The sequence below is a fragment of the Ascoidea rubescens genome (assembly GCF_001661345.1).
Source record: "Ascoidea rubescens DSM 1968 unplaced genomic scaffold ASCRUscaffold_1, whole genome shotgun sequence".
In the NCBI taxonomy this organism is placed as follows: Eukaryota; Fungi; Ascomycota; class Saccharomycetes; order Ascoideales; family Ascoideaceae; genus Ascoidea; species Ascoidea rubescens.
In genome coordinates this window covers 3,160,955-3,185,150 of record NW_017962913.1, presented here as the reverse complement: position 1 = coordinate 3,185,150, position 24,196 = coordinate 3,160,955, and the positions used below count along the sequence as shown (strand labels likewise).

Here is a 24,196-nt window from a genome sequence, read left to right as displayed (position 1 = left end):
TTGAGACAAACAAAAAAAAAGAAATCAAAGTTTTAAAGTGAAAATCGGATGAAAAAAGAAAAAAGAAAAAAGAAAAAAAGGTTAATATGAATCATCAAAATAATAAAGAAAAGATATATAACTGTATATTGATTATAAATTATTTAGTTTCCACAATATTTATAATTATGATATTTATGATATTCATGATAATTCTTATAATTCACTTAATCTATCGTCTATTTCTTTTGGAGATAATTTTTTGAATCTTGGACCGGATACATCAGAACTACCTCTAAATCCCAAAAGATTATCGTTTGCTTCACCAACTATTGCAATTTCGATTGTATTACCATTTAAGTCACCTTCAATTGATTCTTTGAGAGTCAACAAAGCAATATGTATGGCATCTTCTAATTCTAATTCTGGGTTGTATCTTTTCTCTAAAAATGTTTTTGCACTATTGGCATTTTTACCAATAGCAGTAGCCTTCCAAGCAAAAAAAGAGCCCGAAGGATCGACTTGATATAAATTGTAACCGGATTTAGTGTTACTGGCACTACTATCGTTGTCTGGATTTATAGTATTACTGGAATCATCATAACCAGCGACCAAAAGGGAGACACCAAAAGGTCTTACACCACCACTTTGAGTAGCTTCTTGCATGGTTTTAGCGATATCAGACGTCAAAATTTTAACAGGAGGATACTCGTTAAAGATTCTTTTGTAGTTTGTGTGAGCCAATTTTCTTGATTTGTCAACAAGGACTCTGAAATCTGGAGACATACCAGCATAGGTAACACCAATATCTGGCGTTAACAATTCAATTTTGGAAAACGAATCTAATTTGATTAATGAGGAATTAGATTTCTTTTCGGTGGCTAATACAACACCGTTGGTTGCTTTGATTCCCAAAGCAATGACACCTTGGTTCACAGCGTTTAAAGCATATTCAATTTGAACTAATTTACCACTACATTATAACAACAATTGAAGTCAATTGAAAACCAGAGAAGATAATTAGTATGCTGAGTAAAAGAAGCAAAGCAAAGCAAAGCAAATCAATGGAAAACAACATACCTTGGAGAGAAAGTGGTCAATGAAAAAGAGTAACGATCAGCCATTGCAAAAGAAGACTATGTGAAAGTGGTGAGTGTGAAGGTGTATTTTGTCTCAGAGCAGTTGTCAGCAATTGCAATTCTTGGTGATGGTGATGGTGATGATGATTCTGAAGGAAGTAGGTGGTGGAGCGAAAATCGCCACTACAAACGCATCACGTGTGCCGCTGCTTCTTGAGGGAAGGTGTTAAAAAACTGGAAGAAGAGGTAGATTAAAAAGTATATATGCTGGGGACTAGAGGTATTTTTTCGTGAGTAACTTGATCTTGCTGTCGAACATTGTGCTTTTGATTGGGTCATTGACACTGTAGAAGGGATTCAACAATGTCTTGAGATACAAGTCATTGACCTCGATGAAAAACTGCTTGATGTTTTCTTCGTTTTTGTTTTCATGCAACAACATGAACTTGATGTTGGTGGGAGTGACATATGCACTGACATAGTACCCGTAGTAGTTGTCGATTATCTTCAAATACAAAGAGTTGGTGGCCCACTGGAGATCCTCCACGATATCCAACGATGAGTGGATAATAAAAGGATTCAATTCTTTCATCTCTGCTGAAAACTTGGGAGTGCCATCTCCTCCCTGTTTGAAAGTACCAAGCTCGGCCTCATATATCGGGTTGTCTCTGGTGCCTATCATTGCAAAGTAGTACGACATTCTGAGTAGCTAAAAGAGAACAACTAAAGCGTAACAGTAGAGCAGGAGACTGGTATTGATTGATAACAGCCACTGATAACACATGGAGATAACAGATAAGTTGATCAGATAAGTACAATAAAGCCCACTATGGGTGTTAGGGTTTACACACAAGTCATGTGACTTCCGGGGTCTTTTCAGGAACGGCACTCTTTTAGTGTATGAGCAAGAAAGCGATGATATCGATATAACTTTCTGTGATATAGTTTAATATTTAATAATCGCATCTACTCAAGTGAAAATGACTGGTCTTCCATTATGGGCGCGTTGGGCCAGAGTGTATGCCACAGGTGGTGCTATCGTTGGTGTTGGTGTACTATTATACAAGTATGCCTCTCCTACTGATGAGCAAGTCATTGCAGGCTTTTCTCCTGAAGTTCGTGCAAATTACGAAAAGAATAAAGAATTAAGAAGAAGAGAGCAAGAAGAGCTCATGAAGATAGTTCAAAAGACTGCTGCTTCAAATGATCCAATTTGGATGACTGGGCCTTTGAGTTCTCCCTTTGAACCTGGAAAGAAAAATAAAGATTGGTTCGAAGAAATCGAAAAAAAACTAGCGCAGGATAGACAAAAACAAGAATTAGAAAAAGCTAAAAAAGAAGCTGAAGAGTTTAATAACGACTCTATAGCAGTTCAAGAAAATACTAAATCTAAAGGTTGGTTCCGTTGATTTGTGTTTCTTCTTCATTTTTCTTCATTTTTTCCATTTTTCTGTTTTTTAGATTCTGTAAATAATATCCTGAATACAATAATTGATGATTAGGCGTTTAATTCAAACAGTTGAAAGATAAATTTATTCACTTATCTTTTGTTGTTGTATTAAAAAAACAAAATCGGAGGAAATATAGAGAAAATATAGGGAAAAAATGTGAAAGCTAAAAACGTTTCAATGCAAAAAAGGATAAATAAATGAAAAAACAAAGATTACTTATTAAAAGGTTTAATCAAAGAACAAAATCGGAAATAATTCAAGAAAATTTAAAAATTAAAATGACAGTGACGTGAAAATTTAAATAAAAAAAGAGAGTAAATCAAAAATTTTAAAAAAAAACAAACGAAAAACAAAAAATAATAAATTAAACCAAAAAAACCATACAAGATAATTTGCAATAATCAATAGATAATCGTAAAACTCAAATGAAAAAATTAACGAAAGAAAAATTTTAATTGAGTTAAATAAAACAAATAAGAACAAATCTCAAAAACTTATTAATCTGATCCTCCGGTATTATTTGCTGTAAAAACAGTTTTCAAATTTAATTCATCCTTTTCCTTTCGAAGTCTTTCGGCTTCTTCAATACCTCCAGATTTTTTCAATTTTTTGCCGCCAACAAATCCGTTTAATTCTTCTTGGAACTGAGAAACATAATTTATTTTTTTGTTTTTCTCTCGAAGTCTTTCTGCTTTTTTAATTGCAGCTAATCTATTTTCATGGTTGGGTACCAATGATGCCACTTCTCCAAGAACTGCATCTCTAACATCACTAATCGATTCTCCAGGTTCTAGAATATTTTTCAACATGGGTTTTAATTGACGAGTCCTATTTCTTTTCTCTTGTTGTTTGGTACATTGTTCAACTAATGAAAATGTTTCAAAACACTTATCTAAATCTTCAGTTAAATCTTGCACCAAAATTTCCTGTAAATTAAAAAACTGTTGTTCATCGCAAACAGTATCCAATTCTTTTTCCCATATTTTTTTCCACGTAGTTTTTTCCGCAACAATGTATCCATTCATTTTATCTATTTCTTCTCTTGCTGCTTGTATATCCTTTGAAACCGTTGTTAATTGTTTTGGAGATGGTCTTGCACCTCTAACCGCAACATCTTTTCTTAATGCTTCAATGACATCTTGCAAATCATCGACTTTTGTTAATAGGAAATCAGAATCATTCGATAATTTTGTATGGCAGTTTTCCATATATGCTCTGTTACTGGATTGCGATCCTGAGAATCCTATTGATTTAAAATCCTTAACTTTTTTCAACAAACTCTCAATAACACTGGTAAAATCGTCTTTATTAGTTTTTTGAATTTGCTTTATAATCATCAATTCATGTCTAATATCTGAAATTTCCGGATAGTCATATATATTAATTGACGTTGTAGTTGGGGTTCCAGGTGCGGTGACTTGTTGCTCTGTATTCGTCGCTTTTCTAACCAAATTACTATGACTGTTATTACTGCTGTCATTTTCATTAGAATTATCGGCATTGTTGTTAGAGAAACTCTGAGTTTCATTTGCAGATATTAATGATATTGATGAAGTTTTGGGGGATGATAGGTTGACTGAAGATAGCCTTGAAAAATCAATTGATTCAATTTTTTCTGTCAATCTTTTAATTGAGGACATTTCATTTTTCAACTCGCTGAGTTTATTGTTTAAACCTTGTAAATCTGTTTTATTATTAAAATGTGAATCAAAATGTTTACTTTCTATTCCGCTAATTGCGGCAGTATTTAATGAAATAATTGAATTATTTCTAATTTCACTTAAATATTGTTCTTCCAATTCATAGGGTATTTCAGTTAAACTTTCTTGGATATATAAATCTGGAAAAATGCTATCAGAGCCTGGAGAATAAGCAAATTTTTCAATAAATAATAACCTTAGAGAATTAAAATTTATCGGTAAATCTAGAGTCACCTTTTTGACTCTTTGATGTAGTTTTAAGAAAAGGATAATTTTATCATTATTTAATTGATTATTTGATCCATCATTATTGGTTGCAGTAGTGATGATATTAGAAGTGTTGCTAATAGCGTTATTAAGAACGTTATTATTCATATTTAATGATTTTCTAGAGTTTGAGAGAGCAATTGCAGCCTGTTCAATTTCTCTTTTAGCTTGAATTTCGTCGTTATTATTCATGATTAAATCGCTATCATTATCGTTATCGATATCGATATCGATGTTAATATTTGACAAGTTAGTGATATTAGAGATATTATTTATGTTGGAGGTATTTGAGTCCAGATCATCACCAACTAAATGTTTATAGGAATCTATGTTGACATCCTTTGGCAAGGGTTCTTTTTTGGAGTTGGTTATTCCTAGCTTGGCATATTGATATGCAGAAAATCTTCTTGAAGCTCTACGTTTCAACGAATCTCCATTTTGTAGTTGAACTAAAGCATCTGAGGATTCCTTATCAGGAGATTTTTGTGAATCAACATCATTATCGTGAATATATTCATTGTAGTCGTTATTATAAACATTGTTATTTTGAGCAAAGTCTTCAGGAGGATTTATTTTTGGAGGCGGTAAGGGTTTGTCTTGATAATTGGGCACTTTATGAGGGTTGTTATTCAGAAATTGGTTGTTTTTTGAAGCAACAAATTGAACAGGTTGATGTAAATTAGATGAGTTTGAAATTGAGCTTGAAGAAACTGGAGATTGTTGTTGGTTAGAAAACATTGGATAAGAAGCCTGATAACGATGACGAGTTGGGGGAGAGACATACGAGGCGGATCTTTGTTTTATTTCATTTTTGTACTTTTTATTATTATTATTATTATTATTATTACTATTGTTGTTGTTGTTTTTGTTATTGTTGCTGTTATTATTACTGGTATTATAATTGTAATTGCCTGTATTATTTAAAAGGGAAGTGGAAGAAGGAGATGAGTTACGAGAATCAGATATTGAGGGATCGCTTTTATTTACTTTTGAAGAAGGATGAGGGCTTGAAGTTGCCCTTTGAGTTTGTTTTATTTGTTGAGAATAAATTTTTGATTGAGGATTTTGATTAAAGTTTGGTATAATATTAGTATCCATTAGGTTATTTTCGAATTTTTGATCGGGCAATTTTGGTAAATTTGATTGAATAGATTGAAGTTCTTGGTTCTTTTTTTGTTGGTTTTTTTGTTGCTGGTTTAGCATTCTAATGACATGCTGTTTTTTCTTTAAATTATTCAATAGACGGACTATTATTTCTCTAATTTTGGGTAGAAATTTATCCAAAGTTTCTTGGGAAGCAGGTTCACAAAGTGCACTTTCCAAAACAACTCTTAGATCATAAGGAACATCACCTAGATCACTGACATCTACGCCAGCGGCAGAAAAGGCTTTGCAGCTTAGTTTAAAATTGTTTCCTAATTCGACGTAGGCGTCAGAAACATCCTTTTCACTGGCATTTAGTTTTGCCCATTGAGTTAAAGAATTTAGTAGATGCTTTGTTGCGACTAATAATCTTGTTACATTTGATTCTATCGTGCTTAACTGGATATCAACGAAAAAAAAGAAAGAAAGAAAGAAAAGAAATATATAAGATGAACAAAAAGAATTGAGAAAAACATCAGTTAGTATTTTGTAAATTGGGATCAGAGAAGAGGTGGAAGCAAGGAAAAGAGGAAACATACAGGTGAACTTGATCTATTTTTGGAGGCAACAGAGGAGGTGGAGCTTGTGGGTTGATGTGAGGGCATTGTAGGTATAAGGCGTAAAACAAAGGTGTGGAAGGTGGGATTTGAATGCTAGAAAAAGAGCACCAACACCATGAAAAGGATATCAAGAAGGCTTCAAGGAAAGAAAGCAAAGAAGAGGAAGAAAAAGAAGAAAAAGAGTAGAGTTGTAACAGCAGTATTAAGAACTAACAAATCAAGAGATAGACATCAATCAGCAAACTGATGGAGAGCTATCACTGAAAAGGGCAGACTTGGAGAACAATAGGGAGCAATTTGGGCGGCACGTGGTTATGGGCGGGTGTTTTGTCCAGGCGAGTATGTGGATATCGGCGAACGGAGATAAATGGCTGTGATCTGAAAGCAAGGACACAATGATCCGGTTGAGGCATGCAGAGGTGAGAGCAGGGAAAATATAGGAGAGTATGAAACTTGAAGATATAAAAGTATATAATGAATGAGAAAACGAAAACTAAAACTATAACTAGAACTAAGTAAAACATAAAAACAAAACCAAAAGGGAAAAGGGACAGAGAAAAGAGAAAAAATGAAGATAAATATTAAACTATAATGAGACCATCGTGGAGATCGGTAGTGAACTAAAACCAAAATTAAAACAAGCCTTCGAGTTCACCAGGTAGTTCTAGGATTTGAGTAGAATAGAATCTTTCAATTTCTCTTAACATTGGAACATCATCGGCTGTAACAAAATTGATGGCAACACCTTTTCTACCAAAACGACCACCTCTACCAATTCTGTGAATGTAGTTTTCTTTGTTTTTGGGCAAATCGTAGTTGATGACTAAGGAGACTTGTTGCACATCGATACCTCTTGCTAATAAATCTGTTGAAATTAGGATTCTTGAAGAACCGGTTCTAAATTCTTTCATGATGGTGTCTCTTTGTTGTTGAGTTAGTTCGGAGTGGATACTTGAGACAGTGAACTTGTTTTGCTCTAGACTGTTTGATAATTCTTCGACCTTTCTTTTAGTATTGCAAAAGATAACAGCTTGAGTGACCGAAATTGAATCATAAATATCGGCCAAGATGTCGAATTTGTATTCTTCTCGTTCAACATCGACAAAGAATTGTTTAATACCTTCGAGAGTTAATTCGTCCTTTTTAACCAAGATTCGGATTGGATCCCTCATGAATTTGGTGGTAACTTCCAAGACATCTTGAGGCATTGTAGCAGATAACAAAGCGACTTGGGTTGTAGTTGGTAAAAATCTGAAAATATTGTAGATTTGTTCTTTGAAACCGGAGGACAACATTTCATCAGCTTCATCGAGAATGAACATTTTAATATCGTTGGTTCTGAAATTACCATTTTGAATCATTGAGTAAACTCTACCAGGGGTACCGACAACGATTTGGGCGCCTCTTCTAAAGGCCTCAATATCGTCCTTGACGGAAGTACCACCAATTGAAGCATGAACAGTGATGTCTAAATGTAGACCAATAGCCAAAACGACCTTTTGAATTTGAATAGCCAATTCTCTAGTTGGAGCCAAAATCAAGGCCTGAGTTTTTTTTTCTTTTTCGTTGATGTTTTGCAAAGCAGAAATAGCAAAAGTGGCGGTTTTACCGGTACCAGATTGGGCTTGAGCTAAGACGTCTCTACCTTCGATAATTGGTAGGATAGCTCTTTGTTGAATAGCGGAGGGAGTTTCATAACCATAACCAAAGATACCTGAAGAAAACAAGGAAAGAAAAGAGAAAAATGAAGAGAAAAATGAAGAGAAACTGTTGATTAGTACAATTTTCTAGAGCAAAAGAAAATAACCAAAGAAAATTCACAGAATATCAGTGGAACATTAGAAGCAGAACATACCTCTTAAAATCGTTGGCTTCAAATTCAAATCATCAAAGGAGGAGACCTGCTTGTCGTAGTTGGTCTGGATGAGATTGGTGTCAATTTCGGAGATTCCGTCAGCCATGTTGGACAGTCAATTGTAGTGAGTAGTGCTGTAGAGAGTGTTGTTGCAGTAGTGCTCTTGGTGGACGACAAAGTTCAGACAGAACAGCAGAACAAGCAGGATATATAGCCATGGCGAGACCACGAGGAAAGGGGCCGTTGCCCGGGTCAGCGCCGAAAAGGGGACCGCTGTCCGGCCCGTGCCATAGTTAACGCCGGTGCGCTTCGTCTACCGCGCCCGCGCTTCGTCTAGCCACGCGCGTGGGACCAACACCGACCGCTGCCGTGGTTCCAGCTAGAACTTCTTGAACATCTTCTTGAACTTGTGGTGTTTCGAGGTGTTCAGCTCCTGGTGCGCCTCAATGGTGCTCTTCAATCGTTGTTCGTTTCTCTTCCTCTCCTCTTCTCGTCTCGCATTAGCCTGTTGCTGCTGCTGCGTCAATCTCCCGTTCATCTGGCCGCCCATCTGGTTCCTTTGGCTGTTCACCTGGCTGCTCACCTTGGGCTTGCTGATTCCAGTTTCCTTCAAGTAGCTGGGTGCTGCTTCCTCGTTCCTGCCCATGCTGTACTCGATCACTGTCTTTTGAGAGTATTCCTGCATGAGGTTTTTGTCCAACACCTTGACGTTATTCATGAAGATCTTGCTGTTGATCAAGTTTTCACTTCCAAGAATGATGTCCTTGTCCAATATCTTTCCCATTTTATACATCGAGCTGATCTCCTCGTAATTGATTCCACCAGCAACATACACAAAGATCCGTTGTTTAGGTAGTTGGAAACTTGACCCCATTGATGTTGAGCTCTTCCACTTGGGTCTTAAATTTTTGTTCCTTAATGAGGTTGTTGAGTTATTCACATTTAAATTCAAATTACCAAAATCATTCTCAAGCCCATTGTTCCCATGTTCTCTATTATTCACATTCATCGCGCTCATTTCTAGCTGCTTGACAAACGAAAACTCTTTACTCAATGCCTCGTTGTTATTAAGTAAACAGTTTACTATATTTTCAACCGCGGGTTTGAATCTAGATGACGAATACCCAGTGTTATCAATTAAATAATATTGTGATTTCTTCTCGTTAGGATTGAAATTAATACCGCTCCCATTATCGTTATTGTTATCGTTATTATGGTGATAGTGGTGACTGTTTAAATCTTCTTTAATGATCTTAATATTTAAATTTTCAAAGTTGCGAACCAATCTTAGAAATTCGTCAACTTCTTGATTGTTTAAGTTGATAAACTTGAATAGTTTCTCAAAATCTTTTAAAATTATTCCATTTCTATAAATTGAGTAAATTAAGATTAATTTGATCTTATCAAATTTAGAATAATCACTTTGACTCAATTCCAATATAAAATTGTCAGACAAATCATCAAATTTCTCATTATCAATATCGTATCCATTAGCCGCCAACGTGTTTTCAAAATCAGCAATTTTGTTCAATTTCAAATTGTTCATGGTCTTTAAGACTTTATCAAAGAGTTCATTATGTAAATATATCAATCTTCTTTGATTGTCAAACTCATCCATATGAACCAACTGGTTTCTAACTTGATCAATCGACGAATTATACCCACCATTCCCATGTCTATCACCGCCATCAGCATCATTTGAACCCGAATGTGCTTTCATCTCTTGATTTTTATTATTGATTATTTCCCCAGCTTTTAATACATGTTCATGCCTTACTTCATTTAAAATTGGATCTTCTTCATTCAATTTAGCGTACTTGAACTCCCTTGTATGGTTCACATTAACCACTAGATATTTAACAATTTGATTATAAATGTCAACATCAATGTTTTGATTCGAGATCAAGTTGGAATTCACTTCATTATTATCAAAATAATTCGAATCATTGGTCACTGTAAATGTATCATATATCATCGATTGATAAGTAAAACTAGATATGAGATTAGTTATAACATCCAAAGTTCGATCGCAAATTAAAAAAATAGATCGTTGTCTTTGATTTTGTTGAGATGGAAATTTTGTATTGTTTCTAGCATAATCATCAAGAGAACTTTGAAATAATTCGGCAATTTTTTTGGATAAAATTGAAGACTTGGTTATAGAATTCTTAGGATTGTAATATTTGATAATTGGATACTCATCGGTCAAGATACAAAGATTAATTAATGATTGAACAATTTGAATAATCTGATAATTAACAAGAGCCAAATAGTTCTTGTTATAAAAAATTTGCAATGAGCAATTATTAATATTATTAATTGAGTTCAAAGCATTGTGGTTTGTCATGATATTTAAACTATTCAAATGATCATTATTTAATTTGTTTTGTTTGGCCAATGAATCCTTTTGCTTTGAAGTTCGTTTTGAATTGTCCAATAAATCAGTTTGATTAACAATATAATTGTTTGAATAATTGAAATTGGTTAGAAAGACGTTGGATTCAATCGGCAACAAATTGAAATAAATATAGCTAAACGATTTGATCATCTGGTTGTTTCTTATATCGTTATTAATCTTTGCATTTAGTTCACTCGCTAATTTGGGATGAATGTTATTATTAACAGGTAAAAGGAAAATGTTCGACGTCTTATAACGAGTAGATTTATAAGTCTGATCAATATTATTTGGATTGTTTGATGGCAAGGACAAATTCAAATCAATCAATAAACAGTTGATTGAATATAAATTTGAATCTAGGATATAAATTCCATCAAATTCCCTTCTAACGTCTCTCTTTTCAGATATATTTGAGATGGCAGTGACATTTTTCAATAGAGTTTGCTTATCAAGGATTGAATAGATTAAAAATTGGGTTTTATCATCAAGGATCAAATATTTCAAATTTGACTGAACCGAGTTGATTAGATTTAGTATGTAGTTTCTTTGAAGATGAATCAAGTTAGTCACCATTGGCACAGACGTTTAAAGTGGCAATACAGAAAAGAAAGATACTAAAAAAGGTGTTTGAAAAATAAGGGTTGTGAGAACCAAGATGATCTCAAGAGGGTCTCAAGACAAATTCAGGAAAACGACAGATCAATCTCCAAACAGCAGCTTAAAATATGAGAATAAGTGCAGAGATATATAGATGCTGGAGTGGATGGGTATTAAAACAGAGAGAAAATGCTTAGTTGGAGCGTTGGAGGTTTATTTACATAGCGAGCGATGGGCGGAATTTACATTGCGATGGGAGGTGCGTGCGTATCCAGGACATTTAGTAAGGACATATATAAGAGCCCCATCTACCTGATGTGTTTGTCGAGGAACTGCTGGTGGTGTTTTGACCTGAGGATGTCGTTGATGTGGTTGTTGTCGTCGTCGGCTCTACTGTGTTTGAACTTTTTAGCAGTGGCATTGGATTTCTGGAAGATCGATTCAGCCCTCCAGGATTTATAATTACTTTTCTTCGAAGGGGCAGAGTTTTTTGTCAACGAAAGACTGTTGTCACTGAGAATACTGCTTTCTTTTTCACTGGATTGCTCTCTTTCAAGCTTTTTCAATCTTCTTTCCTCCTTGATCTTCTGCAATTCTTTGAGGAGTAGCTCAGTTTCATCTTCTGAGTCTGAGTCTGAATCTTCCTCTGATTCACTATCCTCATCCTGCTCCTCCTCTTCTTGCTCCTGTTCTGGTTCATTGGTTATTTCAGTTTCTGCATGATCTACTGTTTTAGAATCCTGGAAAGCACCCACTGACACCTTTGAAGAAGCTCTTTGATTATTTTGCGGTTCATTTGTTATCATTAACTTATTGGATAGCTTTAGCCGTTTATTTTTATCATAGTACTCGTTTTTGATATTGTGTTTCAACTCGTTTTTTAGTAACTGCTCCCTTAAAAGATTTCTTTTTTTTATGTAATCACTGTTGTGATCTCCATTAGTTTTGTTATGATTAAGATTATCAGAGTTATCCAACACATCTTCGCTTAAATTTTTATTTTCGCCTAGCTCATCAAGCAATAATGGTTTTTGAATGGACTGCCTATATTTGAGCTCTGTATGGTTCGATAGAAATCTCTTGTGTTGTGTGGAGGAAGCATAAGAGCTGGAAATAGAGGTGTCCTTGCCCTTAGCAGGGTCAAAGGTAAGTCTGTGGGCAGTTGTCATAATGAGTGCTTGCAATTATTGACCTTAAAGTAGTGCTTAGATTGCATCAATTGCTCAAAAAAATATAACGCCAAAATAAAAAAAAAAGTCTTGCCCAAACCATTGCAATAGTGATTTACAAACATTACTAAACAAACATGGATAATTGGACAATCAGTTTATCGACACAATGGCCGAGTGGTTAAGGCGAAAGACTCGAATTCCGAGACATCTTTTGGGTTCTCCCGCGCAGGTTCAAATCCTGCTTGTGTCGTTGTTTTTTTGATCTTTTTAAGGGCTTTTTTCTTTTTTTCGCGTTTCTGGGTCCACGCAGTTGGTTCCTCAGCGGTTTTCGCGTTTCTCGTGCTTTTCGCGGTTTTTCAACTCAGTGAAAAGCACATTTTCGTAGCCGCTGATGGCAGATCACCGCTAGCTTTCTATCCTTCTTCTGCTGTCTTCCTTTCCTGCTTCTTCTGGTTTTTTTTTCTCAATCAGATATGTCTAATACTCCTGCTACTCATGTTGAGTCTGATCTTCAAGCAACAAACACCGATGTTCAGCGTCTCGATCCTGAAGAAGATGACGATGATATGGTTGGGCCAATTCCCATATCAAAACTAGAAGGTAATGGTATCACTTCTAATGATATCAAAAAATTAATGGAATGTGGTTTTAATACTGTTGAATCAATAGCTTATACTCCCAAAAAGATTCTACTAAACGTTAAGGGAATTAGTGAAAATAAGGCTGATAAATTACTAAATCTAGCCTCTCAATTTGTTCCCATGGGTTTTACAACTGCCTCTGAATTTCATCATCGAAGAAGTGAATTAATCTGTATAACCACTGGCTCAAAACAATTAGATACACTATTGGGTGGAGGTATTGAAACTGGTTCAATAACTGAAGTCTTTGGTGAATTTAGAACCGGAAAGTCTCAACTATGTCATACTTTAGCCGTTACTTGTCAATTACCCATAGATATGGGTGGTGGTGAAGGCAAATGTCTTTATATCGACACTGAGGGAACTTTCAGACCTGTTCGTTTGGTCTCAATTGCAAGAAGATATGGTTTAAATGAAGATGATACTTTAGATAATGTTGCCTATGCAAGAGCCTATAACGCCGACCATCAATTTCAATTATTAACTCAAGCTGCTTCAATGATGGCCGAATCGAGATTCAGTCTCTTAATTGTCGATTCAATAATGGCTCTCTATAGAACTGATTACAGTGGTAGAGGGGAACTAAGTGCAAGACAAATGCATTTAGCCAAATACATGAGAATGTTACAAAGATTGGCTGATGAATTTGGCATCGCTATAGTTATAACAAATCAAGTAGTAGCTCAAGTCGATGCTGCCATGTCTTTTAATCCCGATCCAAAAAAACCAATTGGTGGTAATATTATTGCTCATTCTTCAACAACAAGATTAAGCTTCAAAAAGGGTAAAGGTGAACAAAGAATTTGTCGAGTTTATGACTCTCCCTGTTTACCAGAATCTGAATGTGTATTTTCCATTTATGAAGATGGTATAGGTGATCCAAAAGATGATGATGACTAATACTATTTCTAGTCTCATCAACAATATCTATTTAGACCAATAAATAAATGGAATTTATTTATTTATTTTTTTGTTCTATACCTTGAATTTTTTATTGTATATCTCTGGCATTTCTTTTTCAATCTCTTTTATCTTTACTCTACTGCATTTCAAGATACCTTTCCAACACCTTATGATACCTACAATTCCTGCAACACATAAAATACCAAACTTACGTTATTTAGTTTATCACCTCTCATCTTTTGCTCAATCTGGTTCACTCCTTTTATTTTCTTCTTTTCGGAGTTTCAGTTTTAGTTCATTTGGTGGAGAACTATCACCTCAGTTTTTTCCTGTTTGGCTTTTTCTCTTCTCTAAATTCCAATCCCCTTACCCCCTTCGTTTTGCGTCGTCCGCTGAAAATATTCCGCTCCGCTTTCTATTGTATATCCATTTGCATGTATATACATATAAACGCACTATTATTTAAGACATTTATTTGTCTGAGTACACAGACTCGGTTTATGAAATTTCTTATGATGATATATTACAGTATCTAATGATCCAGTAAAAAAGCCAATTTATAAATTGAAAATCATTAAAAAGATTATAATAAAACGTGCAACTAAATAATTAAGTTGAAATTCAAATCAAAAATCTCATAAATGTGGTTTAATTTTTATTAAATATACCAATCATAAATATGTAAACAACATTTTTTCACTACTGTTCAACATCAAAACTAAATTTTCAGATATCATATAAATGTTATTTAATTTCTTTATATTTTTTTTTTTTAATATCTGATATATTGTCAATGAATTGAAAAATCCCTTAAGAACAATTTGTCCATTCTGGTTTCTGGTTTCTATTGGAATACTTTTAAACACCGAAGTCCTAGACATTATTAATTTAAATTAATAATATGCATATACATACATATTGAATTCAAAGTTTTCAACAAGCTGTATACACAATTTAATTATGCATATACCCGCGTCCGGATCAAGAGCAGTAAAATTGACCCCAAAATTGCCCTGTGAAAGCAGAATCCATCTGGCTTGTGTCGGCCGAACCTTTCCTTCAATCAAAGAAACGGAAATAAATTTGGGTTGGAGTTGAAAAAATGGAAACTGCAAAAAAAGATATAAAACATCTTCAATGAAGTTTATTGTTCAGTGATAGGTCCAGTTATAATCCATTCAGTTGATCTTTAAAAGAAATAGCAAATTCAGTAAAACCAGGTCTATAGACAACCTGACATTTACCTCCATATTTTTTTTACTTTCTACCTTGCTAGCTTTTTTTGTTCATTCAGCTACTGGGTTAGTCTTCATTCATTTTTTATTTTTTTTTGACTTACTTTGTTCATATTCGTTTTAAATTCAGTTCTCTTTTAACCTAATTCTTTTGATTCCTTTTTTTTTTGCTGCTTTTCGTGTTTTTGTTTTTGCTTTAATTGTCAATAGAAAATCCTGGGGTTTTTAATAAATTTTTAATCAATATTCAATATTCAATATTCTCTATTCAATATTCAATGTTAAATATGGAGGACAAAAGAACAATCAAGGCTGGTAATCATCCAAATGGAAATACTAATACTAATAGTGATAATGCAATTAAACCCAGAAAAGTTCCAGTATTATCAAACCTAAGTAAAACTGAGATATCTGCTTTGTCTGGTGCGATGGCTGGATTTTTGTCTGGTGTTGCTGTTTGTCCATTAGACGTTGCTAAAACCAGACTACAAGCACAAGGTGTGGTTTTAACTTATAATTCTGTTTCAAAATCAAATATTGATTCCAAAAATATTTCCAAACCTATAAACTCAAATATAATACCCGGATCCAATATAAATTCTAATATTAACTCAGATATAAATATAAAATCTAAACTAAAATACAGAGGAATATTTCAAACATTAACAAGGATTGCTTCTGAAGAAGGCATTTTGGGATTATACAGAGGACTTATTCCCATAACATTAGGTTATTTTCCAACTTGGATGATTTACTTCACTGTTTATGAAAAGGCCAAGATTTTTTATCCAACTATATTTCATGAATATATTCAAATCGATAATAATCATACTTTAAATTTCTTATCTTATAGTTTTTCTGCGATAACTGCAGGAGCTGTTTCATCTACTTTCACTAATCCAATATGGGTAGTTAAAACAAGACTAATGCTACAAACTGGAAATGGGCATACAATTTATGATTCAATAAATAAAACATCTAATAGTCAAACGAATCAAAATAATAATATTCAAATTAAAAGTACAAATAAAAATAAAAACTATTATTCTGGAACTTTAAATGCTTTTTATAAGATGTATAAAAATGAAGGTATAAAAGTTTTTTATTCAGGATTGATACCTTCTTTATTTGGCTTATGTCATGTTGCAATTCATTTTCCGGTGTATGAATATTTCAAAAAGTTTTTAAATTGTAATATTAATGAATCCAATAGTTCTAATAATATTGTTTCTAATAACCTATACCTACTCAAATTAATATTAGCTTCATCGCTATCGAAAATGATTGCATCTACATTGACATATCCACATGAAGTGCTAAGAACTAGATTACAAATTCGTTCTTTAACTTCCTTGAAAATCGATAATTCTAAAGCAAGATTGAATCAAAAGGGCGATTTAATTGATACCATAAAGTCGATATACAAAAAAGAAGGATTAATTGGATTTTATTCAGGATTTTCTACTAATTTGGTTAGAACTGTACCTGCGAGTGCAGTTACTTTAGTATCCTATGAATATATAAAATTTTTTTTAATAAATATAGTAGAACCTTCTACTTTATAATTATTAATTATTGTATTATTGAGGTTGAAAACTTTGCATAAAGAGCACCACAAAGAATTCTAGTTATAAAGATTAAAAAGCAGAAAGTAAAAAAAAATGAAATCAAAAAAAAACAACTTGAAGGTATAATTGATAGAAATTTGTTTTAGTAATATACAAGAAATTATAATAATCCCAGACTAAATAGATAAAATTAAATGAACCTAATAAATTAATCATAGTGAAGTGTCATGAGAAATAAAAAACCGTTGAGGATAGTTTATGTAAACTAAAATAAAGTAAATTGATTAACCACCAAAACCATATAATGTTCTTCCTTGTCTTTTCAAAGCGTAAACAACATCTAATGAGGTAACGGTCTTTCTCTTTGCATGTTCAGTATAGGTGACAGCATCTCTGATAACGTTTTCTAAGAATGATTTAAGAACGTTTCTAACTTCTTCATAAATTAGAGCCGAGATACGTTTGACACCACCTCTTCTAGCTAATCTTCTGATAGCAGGTTTGGTAATACCTTGAATGTTGTCTCTAAGAATCTTTCTGTGACGTTTAGCACCACCTTTTCCAAGACCTTTTCCACCTTTTCCACGACCAGACATTGTTGGAAGTAAATAATTTGTAAATAATTTGTAAATTTAGTAAATTAGTCAACTTGCCAGAACCAAGAGAAAGAGAACATTAATGAAAGTTTGAAGGGGCAAGGTGTGATTTATATACCAAAAGTAGAAGGAAAAGAAATGAAAAGTGAGTAAATGTGCTGGGATATTCATCAATCTCGGAATATCTCAGCACGCAGTGAAAAAGAAATATATAACAACTGATTTCTCCAGCAAATTTTGCTTAACTCACAAACAACACCATAAAAACAATAGCTCTTAGACCAAAAACAGGATCTTTTATATACTTTATTTTTAATTTGTAGATGTAGCATTGTTTTACAGATTAAACGCAGAAACAGTTTTGGATAAGAGGGCTTATTTGAGATATCAATATTTGTAATTGGCCTTAGAAGCGATATGTAGCTATTAAACCGGTCAATCCGGTTTGTGTTGGGGTTCGATTGAGATGGTGCAGCATCATTCCGAGATCAGAGCATCGGAAGTCAAAATTTGAATTTGCAGTTCGAATCTCATCTTCCAACCACTGTAATGTATCTCACATACTTGTGCATATACTCTCGAGATCGAAACTGAACCGGAAGTGCGGTTGTGGACCGGAATACACTTGTAGATATAGGTGTGTAAAGTCAAATAGTTATTCAAGTATTGGAGATGAAAGATTATCTTCTTCTTGGACCATCTTTTAATCTTTCTTCTCTTAAGTTTCCTGTTCGATCTACTAAAGGCCATTTTCCCCAACCATTTAGTTTTATCACCAAGCAAGTGGCATTATCATCACCACCAACTGCTTCAACAAACTTGACTATTTCTTCTGCGCAAAATTGTGGGGAACCTCTTTTCATTCCTCTATTAGCAGTGCTCATTACCAAATCGACTATTTCTTGATCAGTTACATGGTTAGTGACACCGTCAGAGCATAATATTAAAAATGATTCGTCACCACCGATTTTGCCGACAGTTTGGTTGATGTAGTTGTTTTTTTCTTTGATCAATTTAGAATCACCAATTATAAAACTGAGAATATCTGGTTCGGCAGAAATGCCCTTTGATTTTGCTACAAAATCGCCAAAAGCTCTTGTGTTGGCATAGTTTAGGAATCTTTCTTCTCCAAAGGAATCGGTGAAAAAGGATGAAGAAAAAGTACTTAGTCGAGTTGCTTCAACAGGAGATGAAGGATGATGATTTGAAGTTAATGGTCTTGCTGAACCATATTTATCGCAAATTATTGCTTTCGTATCGCCAATATGAGAAATTATGAGTTTGCTGACGGTGTTTTCCTCAAAATAAATTTTATTGTCGTTAGGATTCAAATTATAAATAAAGACTGAAGTTGAGGTTGAACCTGAGCTTTCCAAATTTTGTTCATTGATGGTAGTGGTGTTATTAATTTCATTATCGTTATGATTTGGATTATTTAAATTATTTTTATTGTTGACATAATTTTTTGTTACTTCGAATAATTGTAAATCTAAAGTTAAAAAAGCCAAGGGCAATCTTAGATTTAAATCATCATATTGGTTTAAATTTTTGTCAAAGTTTTTTTTATAAAATAAATCCAATTTATTATAAAATCTTTTCCAATAACTTCCGCCGATTTTTTTAATATATAGGGATATCAAGTCTTTTAAATACGATTCATTTAAGTTATTGATTGGAAAACTTTCAATGGTTTTGGATAAATTTTTAGATAAATAATTTGCTGTTTGAATTCCGCCATGGCCGTCAAAGATGTTGAAATTAAAGACTCTTAGAGCTTGTTCTTTTATATCATGAAGGTGGTTACTATGAATGATATTCGTTATGTTTTTATTGTAGATATTTAAGGGCAAATGTAAGACTGCAGCTGATAATTTGTCTTCATTATAAACTCTATTAACTCGAGAGGTTGCATGGCCAAAATGGGATGGAGATTTTAATATAGGGATCTTGAGTCTCGCTTTGAAATTTAAATTATTTGAGCTATTATATAAAATTGAATCATTGGATTTTGTATTTAGAATTGGAAAATAGACGTATTCTGAAAAGAATCTTCTATTATTGAGATTATGATTTCTGCGATAATCAGACTTGTAATTATATTTGAGTAAATCTGATCTCTTCCGGTTGATCATTAAAAGATTTAACGAGCATTTCAGTAGCTGATTGGGAATGCTATACGATAAGGAAGAGTTTGAAAGTAGTACATTGATTGACATTCTATGAGAAAATAAGATGAAGAGTAAGAATATAGGTTTTGCAAAGCAGTAGAGACTGGTTAAATATGCACAAAATCAGATATATTTAAGTGGTAATTATTACTGGCGATCAATAGTATAAAAAAAATTTGATCATTGAAATTTCAAGCGAAGAAAAAAAATTGATGATGATAATAATGATAACGAAGTGTGTGAGAAAGTTAATGAGCAGTGGCTAATGAGTAGGCAAGCTGTGAGTATGTAGTTATAAAGATCTATTTGAAATGCAAATTGGCATTTTATACAACAAATATATAATCCAGTAAAGAATACAAAAGAGTCTCCAGCTGAGAAGAGGAAATACAGCTGTGGATAATATATCCTCCTGGGCTGGAAATGCTAGATGTGAGATAACATGAGGTGGGTCCCACTCCATCGCAAAAACCCGCTACCGGTTTGGGCGCGACCGCTCACCGCTCACGAAGAGTGTCGGCAGCCGGCAGTTCACGCCAGCGCTATTCTGCGCTCGGTACACATATATGCTGGCGTGTGCATAAAAACAAGCGCTACACATGACCGTGCACGTGAGATTCTTGGAAATGCAGTTCCAAAAATAACACGCGGGATATCGGGTACGAGTTCGAATCACGTGCTTGTAGTCCCCTCATAACATGAGCAAGATCCGCTTAGCGCCAGCGAGATCCGGTGCCAACACACACCCCGAAAAAAGACCAAAGCCGGACACCGAATATATAGTGGTTTTCCCTCTTTCTTCTTTGGGAGCCGCATTCCAAACACTGGTTTTTCCATTGTTCTGGGTTTTCTCTGGACTGGTATCTCGACACAATAAAAATTACTAATTAAATGAACTATGTACGATGATTAACAATGAATCAAATGACTATAAGAGAGAAAGGTGAAAAAAATTTATAATACAAAAAAAAATTACCAAATTTTGTATAACTTCATCTACTTCTAGGTTCTAAAACCACCTTTTAGACAAAAAATATAATAAAAAGAGTTAAAAATTTAAAAAAATGTAAAACAGCCGTAACTTATAATTGTAAAGCGATACAAACTTGATTTCATCTCCAATTGAAATCTCATATTAACAGCTCATATTGATATCCCATGTTGTTTAAAACTCTCTGAACATGGGGTTACTATTTAATTTTGTTTCTCAAGATCTTGTTGTTTGGCTTTTTCAGCTCCAAATCGAGGCATCATTGGACTTTTGATAACAATATAAGAGTTTTCTGGTGTTGCTAATTCAGTAAATGCAATGAACCAAGCTAATAGTGCAATTGCAATACCCCAGCATCCACCAATTCTGGCAACAGTTAATGATTGAGTAAATTTAGCGATAGCATTGAGCAAAAATCCAACACCTGAAATCCATAATAATGCACAGAATGCAACTGTGTCCTTCATTGTACAAATTGAGATAATAAATGTGAAAATAGCCCATGATAAATTGAAGAAACCAACTGCATTATCCCATTGAGTCTCATCCTCATATTGAGATTTCATTCCAAATGCTGGAGTATGAACTGCTCCCCAGGCCATCCAAAAACCACCATAAGATCCAAATGCCGTTGTACCAAATGTGTTTCCATTAATAAATTGAAAAATACCAGCAACAAATTGAATAAATCCTCCATAGAAGAATGCAACACCAGATGCAATACTGACATTGCTAACCCCCAAAAATCTAGCTTGAGCTAACGAAAACACAAATGTGGTTAATGCAAATCCAGTCAATCCCAATGGTCCAGGGTTGGCAAATTGTCTAAATTGTTTTGGTTCATTGACTTGTTGGTTACTGTTGTTAGGAGTGTTTGTCATTGTTTTTGATAAACATAATGTTTTAATCAAATCATCTTTATTAACTTTAGTATTACCAACATAGACAAAATTATCATAGTCTTCATGTTCAGAATCTGAATCTGAATGATTGTTATATTTATCAGCACCCATTATAATCGATTAATTAAATTGATTTAAACTAAATATATCCTTTGTTGAATAGTGATATAATTAATAATTGAATTATTGAATTATCAGTTTATGATTTTGTATTGAATTGAATTGAACTGTTGAATTGTTGTATAATAATTAACATAAAAAGAAAAACAAATAAAAGTCCAATTGAAATTTTACACTGGAAAACTTCAACTTTATATATATTTTGATTTTGTTCAAATCCAATCAATATAATTGATAAAATAGAATTTTTTCGGATAACCACACTCACACATTTATTCAATATTTTAACATTAATAGTAACAACTATCCACTGTACAACAAAATTTGTCAAAAAAGTCATACTAAACATAAATATCTTAGTAAGGTGACACTAATATATTGACTGGAAAAAAACAACCACCAAGAGAAAACAAAAAATCTAATTATATTTAGATTTCGGACCCAATGATAAACCATCAACAGCGTTCTTAGGAAGACTCATAAAACCATAATCATTTTTTTAATATAGAAACCATAAATCGTCTCTCTTTTTGTTTACTTTAGATATAAATCGGATCAAAAATACTACTATAAAGCCTAGGAATCGTTAAAGTTCATTTTAGTTGATAGTAGTTTTAACCTTTAGTTCAATAGTTTTTTATTTCTTTATTTCCATGTACACTTTATTGTTTATAATTAAAATTTTATCTTCTAATAAACCAATTTTTCTCGCTTTCCAATCGGCGTTTTTCATTGCCCTCAGTTAGTTTTTTGACTTCAAGTTATTGACATGGCTCTCAATGGTGTGCTTTTAATATAACATGGATTTTGATATTGAAGCCATTTTTTTTCTCGTTTGATCTTTACCCAATTGTAGGTTGTCTGTTCTGAAACCAATTTTTGTGTGCTGGAAAACCCTGACCAATCGTTAAATACCTCAACTGGCCCTTGTTTTGTTCAAGAATAATAGCAGGATCACCAGTACCAGCAGTATCACCAGTACCCTTAGCCACACTCTAAGACAAGATTGTTTGTTCCATCTGATCATCAACAGCAGGATATAACGATCATGGCTATTTCTGCTGTGTAGGCATGCTCCCCTTCTTTGTTTGGTGGAGTTTGTGTGGAACAGTAAGACCCTTCTCAAAGCAGCCACTCCACTAGAGGGCCTTCGCAAAGTATGCACTTAGAACCCTTAGGAAGAGCGAGAGATTGTTTACGAACAATGCAGCTAATGCCATTACTGTAATAGCTGCACATTTTACTAACTTCTGTAGGAGAGTATCAAAAGAAAGCAGTCGATAGCTGTAACTCATATATCCTCTACCATTAATGTATTGTCAAAGCCAATAGGTTGCAGGATCGGAAACTAAAAAAAAATCGTTGTTTTTAGGATAGAATTTGTGACTTTCTTGCAAACTACAGCTTCAGGTCCATGTCCAGTGGAGCCAATATCAAGGTTACTGGTTTTGTTGGAATTGAGTGGTTTGCGCCAGATATCTGTGGACAAGATTCTGTTCATATTTAGAATATCTAGAAAATTCCAACCGCAAACTGAAAAAAAACGAAACCACCAAGCTCATAAAGGTTCATGAATTTTCGTGAACTTGTACAACAAGCAAATCATGAGATGGTAATCGTTTGGGAATAATTTCGAGGGCTCTGTTGAAGCTGTAAACCAGTACGGCTAAGGAAGATAAATATTGGGGTAGAAAACTGAAGATTTGTTAAAATAACTTCTTGTAAAACGCAGCAAGTTTCATCTATTTTTTAAGGTATTATTTTTAATACTATTTGCTTGCAGAAAAACAAGAGTTTTTGCCATCCAATTTTTCTTAGGTAATAACATGAGTTTACAAGTTATTATTAGTTTTCAACTTTTCTCAAGTATTTACTATCCAGTTTAATCACCAATCGGATGCTGGATGATGCTATAGATTCTTGAGAATAAAGCAGAATTGGTCCTGTAAACAAACGCAAAATATTGATTGAAGCCGGTAGATTAATAGATTACTTGAAGAAAATTTTAGCAATTTTTGAGAATATGGCAACAAGCTTTTCAACAAGAACTTTTACAGATTCAAAAAAGTAGAGCTGCAACACATGTTGCCTCCAAAGGCCTAGGAAACTGGTGGGTTTTCTGTTTATCTTGTTAGAAAACTAAATTCAATTTGTGAAACTATGAATAATGTTGAGTAAAGATGAAATGAAGTCAAATTCCGAAGACTCCCGCCAGGATTTTAGTTTTGGTTTATCTTTTAAAGAGCTAAACTCCAATTCGTTAAATCTCGGATTAGATAAAACAATTCAGTTGAAAAAGATAAGAGTGTTTGAGCGTATCTTTACAACTATTTGAATGAAATTTTTTTTGAAATTTTTTTTTGAAGCTTTTTTTTGAAATTTTTATTTAAAATATGTTTTTGAAATCAATAAAATCAAAAGACAAATTGATTTGTCTAAAATTTTAGTTTAACAACAGCCTCTCTACTTATTCGTTTTGATATGATTTGGGAGTAATCTTTTTTTTTACAACAAATAGCGAGATTAGTTAACATGACAGTTATCGGGTAATTTGTTTAAATCAAGATACAAACTTATTTTGTGGAAACATTGAATCATTAATTAGCTTAAATCTGTGTTGATTCTGATAAAGCTGGCATTGTAATAAGTTGAATCTGCACCTTTCAAACTTTTGAATTCTTTTATCTTGCCCGAATTTTCATTCTATCCATTTTGATTTTTCTTATATGCTTCTCAAAATAAAGCAGTTTATATTTTTTCGACTAGCTTGCTGAAGCTTTTTAAAAAAAGCTGCAGGATTGTCTCGGAAACAGAGAAACCGTTTTCTGTCAGTTGAAAATTAATGTGTCAAACTTTAATTGCAGGTGCACC

At 33.5% G+C, this 24,196-nt stretch overlaps 12 protein-coding genes and 1 non-coding gene across 13 annotated transcripts; 4 read left to right on the top strand and 9 right to left on the bottom strand.

Annotated features, from left to right (window-relative positions):
- Positions 1-50: 50 nt before the first annotated feature.
- Positions 51-1,240, bottom strand: PRE8 (proteasome core particle subunit alpha 2). Its single transcript, XM_020192565.1, has 2 exons — positions 1,060-1,240; positions 51-952 (listed from the first exon to the last, which is right to left on the bottom strand). The coding sequence occupies exons 1-2, from the start codon at positions 1,101-1,103 to the stop codon at positions 196-198; spliced, it is 801 nt and encodes a 266-aa protein (XP_020050816.1). The 5' UTR covers positions 1,104-1,240; the 3' UTR covers positions 51-195.
- TRS20 (TRAPP subunit TRS20) lies at positions 909-1,819 on the bottom strand. The gene has a single exon (XM_020192564.1). It carries the CDS (start codon positions 1,756-1,758, stop codon positions 1,333-1,335), a length of 426 nt encoding a protein of 141 aa, XP_020050815.1. The 5' UTR covers positions 1,759-1,819; the 3' UTR covers positions 909-1,332.
- A 219-nt stretch (positions 1,820-2,038) lies between these two features.
- On the top strand, positions 2,039-2,839 carry CBP4 (Cbp4p; the record flags this gene model as incomplete). Its single annotated transcript, XM_020188859.1, has 1 exon — positions 2,039-2,839. One exon carries the CDS (start codon positions 2,039-2,041, stop codon positions 2,465-2,467), a length of 429 nt encoding a protein of 142 aa, XP_020050814.1. The 3' UTR covers positions 2,468-2,839.
- Positions 2,840-3,036: 197 nt separating this feature from the next.
- BUD6 (formin-mediated actin nucleation enhancer) lies at positions 3,037-6,018 on the bottom strand (the record flags this gene model as incomplete). Its single annotated transcript, XM_020189531.1, has 5 exons — positions 3,037-3,952; positions 4,148-4,623; positions 4,813-4,944; positions 5,188-5,292; positions 5,689-6,018. Coding segments are annotated over 5 exons (1,959 nt in total), but the record flags the coding sequence as incomplete, so codon positions are not given.
- Positions 6,019-6,811: 793 nt separating this feature from the next.
- ASCRUDRAFT_29605 (ATP-dependent RNA helicase eIF4A) lies at positions 6,812-8,140 on the bottom strand (the record flags this gene model as incomplete). The annotated part of the gene is made up of 2 exons (XM_020190129.1): positions 6,812-7,893; positions 8,035-8,140. The coding sequence occupies 2 exons, from the start codon at positions 8,138-8,140 to the stop codon at positions 6,812-6,814; spliced, it is 1,188 nt and encodes a 395-aa protein (XP_020050812.1).
- Positions 8,141-8,740: 600 nt separating this feature from the next.
- Positions 8,741-11,005, bottom strand: SEC1 (Sec1p; the record flags this gene model as incomplete). The annotated part of the gene is made up of 3 exons (XM_020189713.1): positions 8,741-9,001; positions 9,038-10,391; positions 10,572-11,005. Coding segments are annotated over 3 exons (2,049 nt in total), but the record flags the coding sequence as incomplete, so codon positions are not given.
- A 166-nt stretch (positions 11,006-11,171) lies between these two features.
- ASCRUDRAFT_105809 (U2-type spliceosomal complex subunit CWC15) lies at positions 11,172-12,403 on the bottom strand. The gene has a single exon (XM_020188628.1). The coding sequence runs from the start codon at positions 12,196-12,198 to the stop codon at positions 11,338-11,340; it is 861 nt and encodes a 286-aa protein (XP_020050810.1). The 5' UTR covers positions 12,199-12,403; the 3' UTR covers positions 11,172-11,337.
- On the top strand, positions 12,362-12,451 carry ASCRUDRAFT_t7. Its single transcript has one exon. It is a non-coding gene; the product is annotated as a tRNA-Ser (tRNA).
- Positions 12,452-13,828: 1,377 nt separating this feature from the next.
- On the top strand, positions 13,829-14,313 carry ASCRUDRAFT_105796 (uncharacterized protein). The gene has a single exon (XM_020188627.1). It carries the CDS (start codon positions 13,915-13,917, stop codon positions 14,209-14,211), a length of 297 nt encoding a protein of 98 aa, XP_020050809.1. The 5' UTR covers positions 13,829-13,914; the 3' UTR covers positions 14,212-14,313.
- A 954-nt stretch (positions 14,314-15,267) lies between these two features.
- On the top strand, positions 15,268-16,545 carry ASCRUDRAFT_28925 (mitochondrial carrier; the record flags this gene model as incomplete). The annotated part of the gene is made up of 2 exons (XM_020190078.1): positions 15,268-15,478; positions 15,596-16,545. The coding sequence occupies 2 exons, from the start codon at positions 15,268-15,270 to the stop codon at positions 16,543-16,545; spliced, it is 1,161 nt and encodes a 386-aa protein (XP_020050808.1).
- Positions 16,546-16,832: 287 nt separating this feature from the next.
- On the bottom strand, positions 16,833-17,144 carry ASCRUDRAFT_79317 (histone H4; the record flags this gene model as incomplete). The annotated part of the gene is made up of 1 exon (XM_020194362.1): positions 16,833-17,144. One exon carries the CDS (start codon positions 17,142-17,144, stop codon positions 16,833-16,835), a length of 312 nt encoding a protein of 103 aa, XP_020050807.1.
- Positions 17,145-17,824: 680 nt separating this feature from the next.
- Positions 17,825-19,276, bottom strand: PTC6 (type 2C protein phosphatase PTC6; the record flags this gene model as incomplete). Its single annotated transcript, XM_020190211.1, has 1 exon — positions 17,825-19,276. One exon carries the CDS (start codon positions 19,274-19,276, stop codon positions 17,825-17,827), a length of 1,452 nt encoding a protein of 483 aa, XP_020050806.1.
- An 863-nt stretch (positions 19,277-20,139) lies between these two features.
- Positions 20,140-21,611, bottom strand: ASCRUDRAFT_74111 (acetate uptake transporter family protein). The gene has a single exon (XM_020192563.1). It carries the CDS (start codon positions 21,314-21,316, stop codon positions 20,507-20,509), a length of 810 nt encoding a protein of 269 aa, XP_020050805.1. The 5' UTR covers positions 21,317-21,611; the 3' UTR covers positions 20,140-20,506.
- Positions 21,612-24,196: the final 2,585 nt, after the last annotated feature.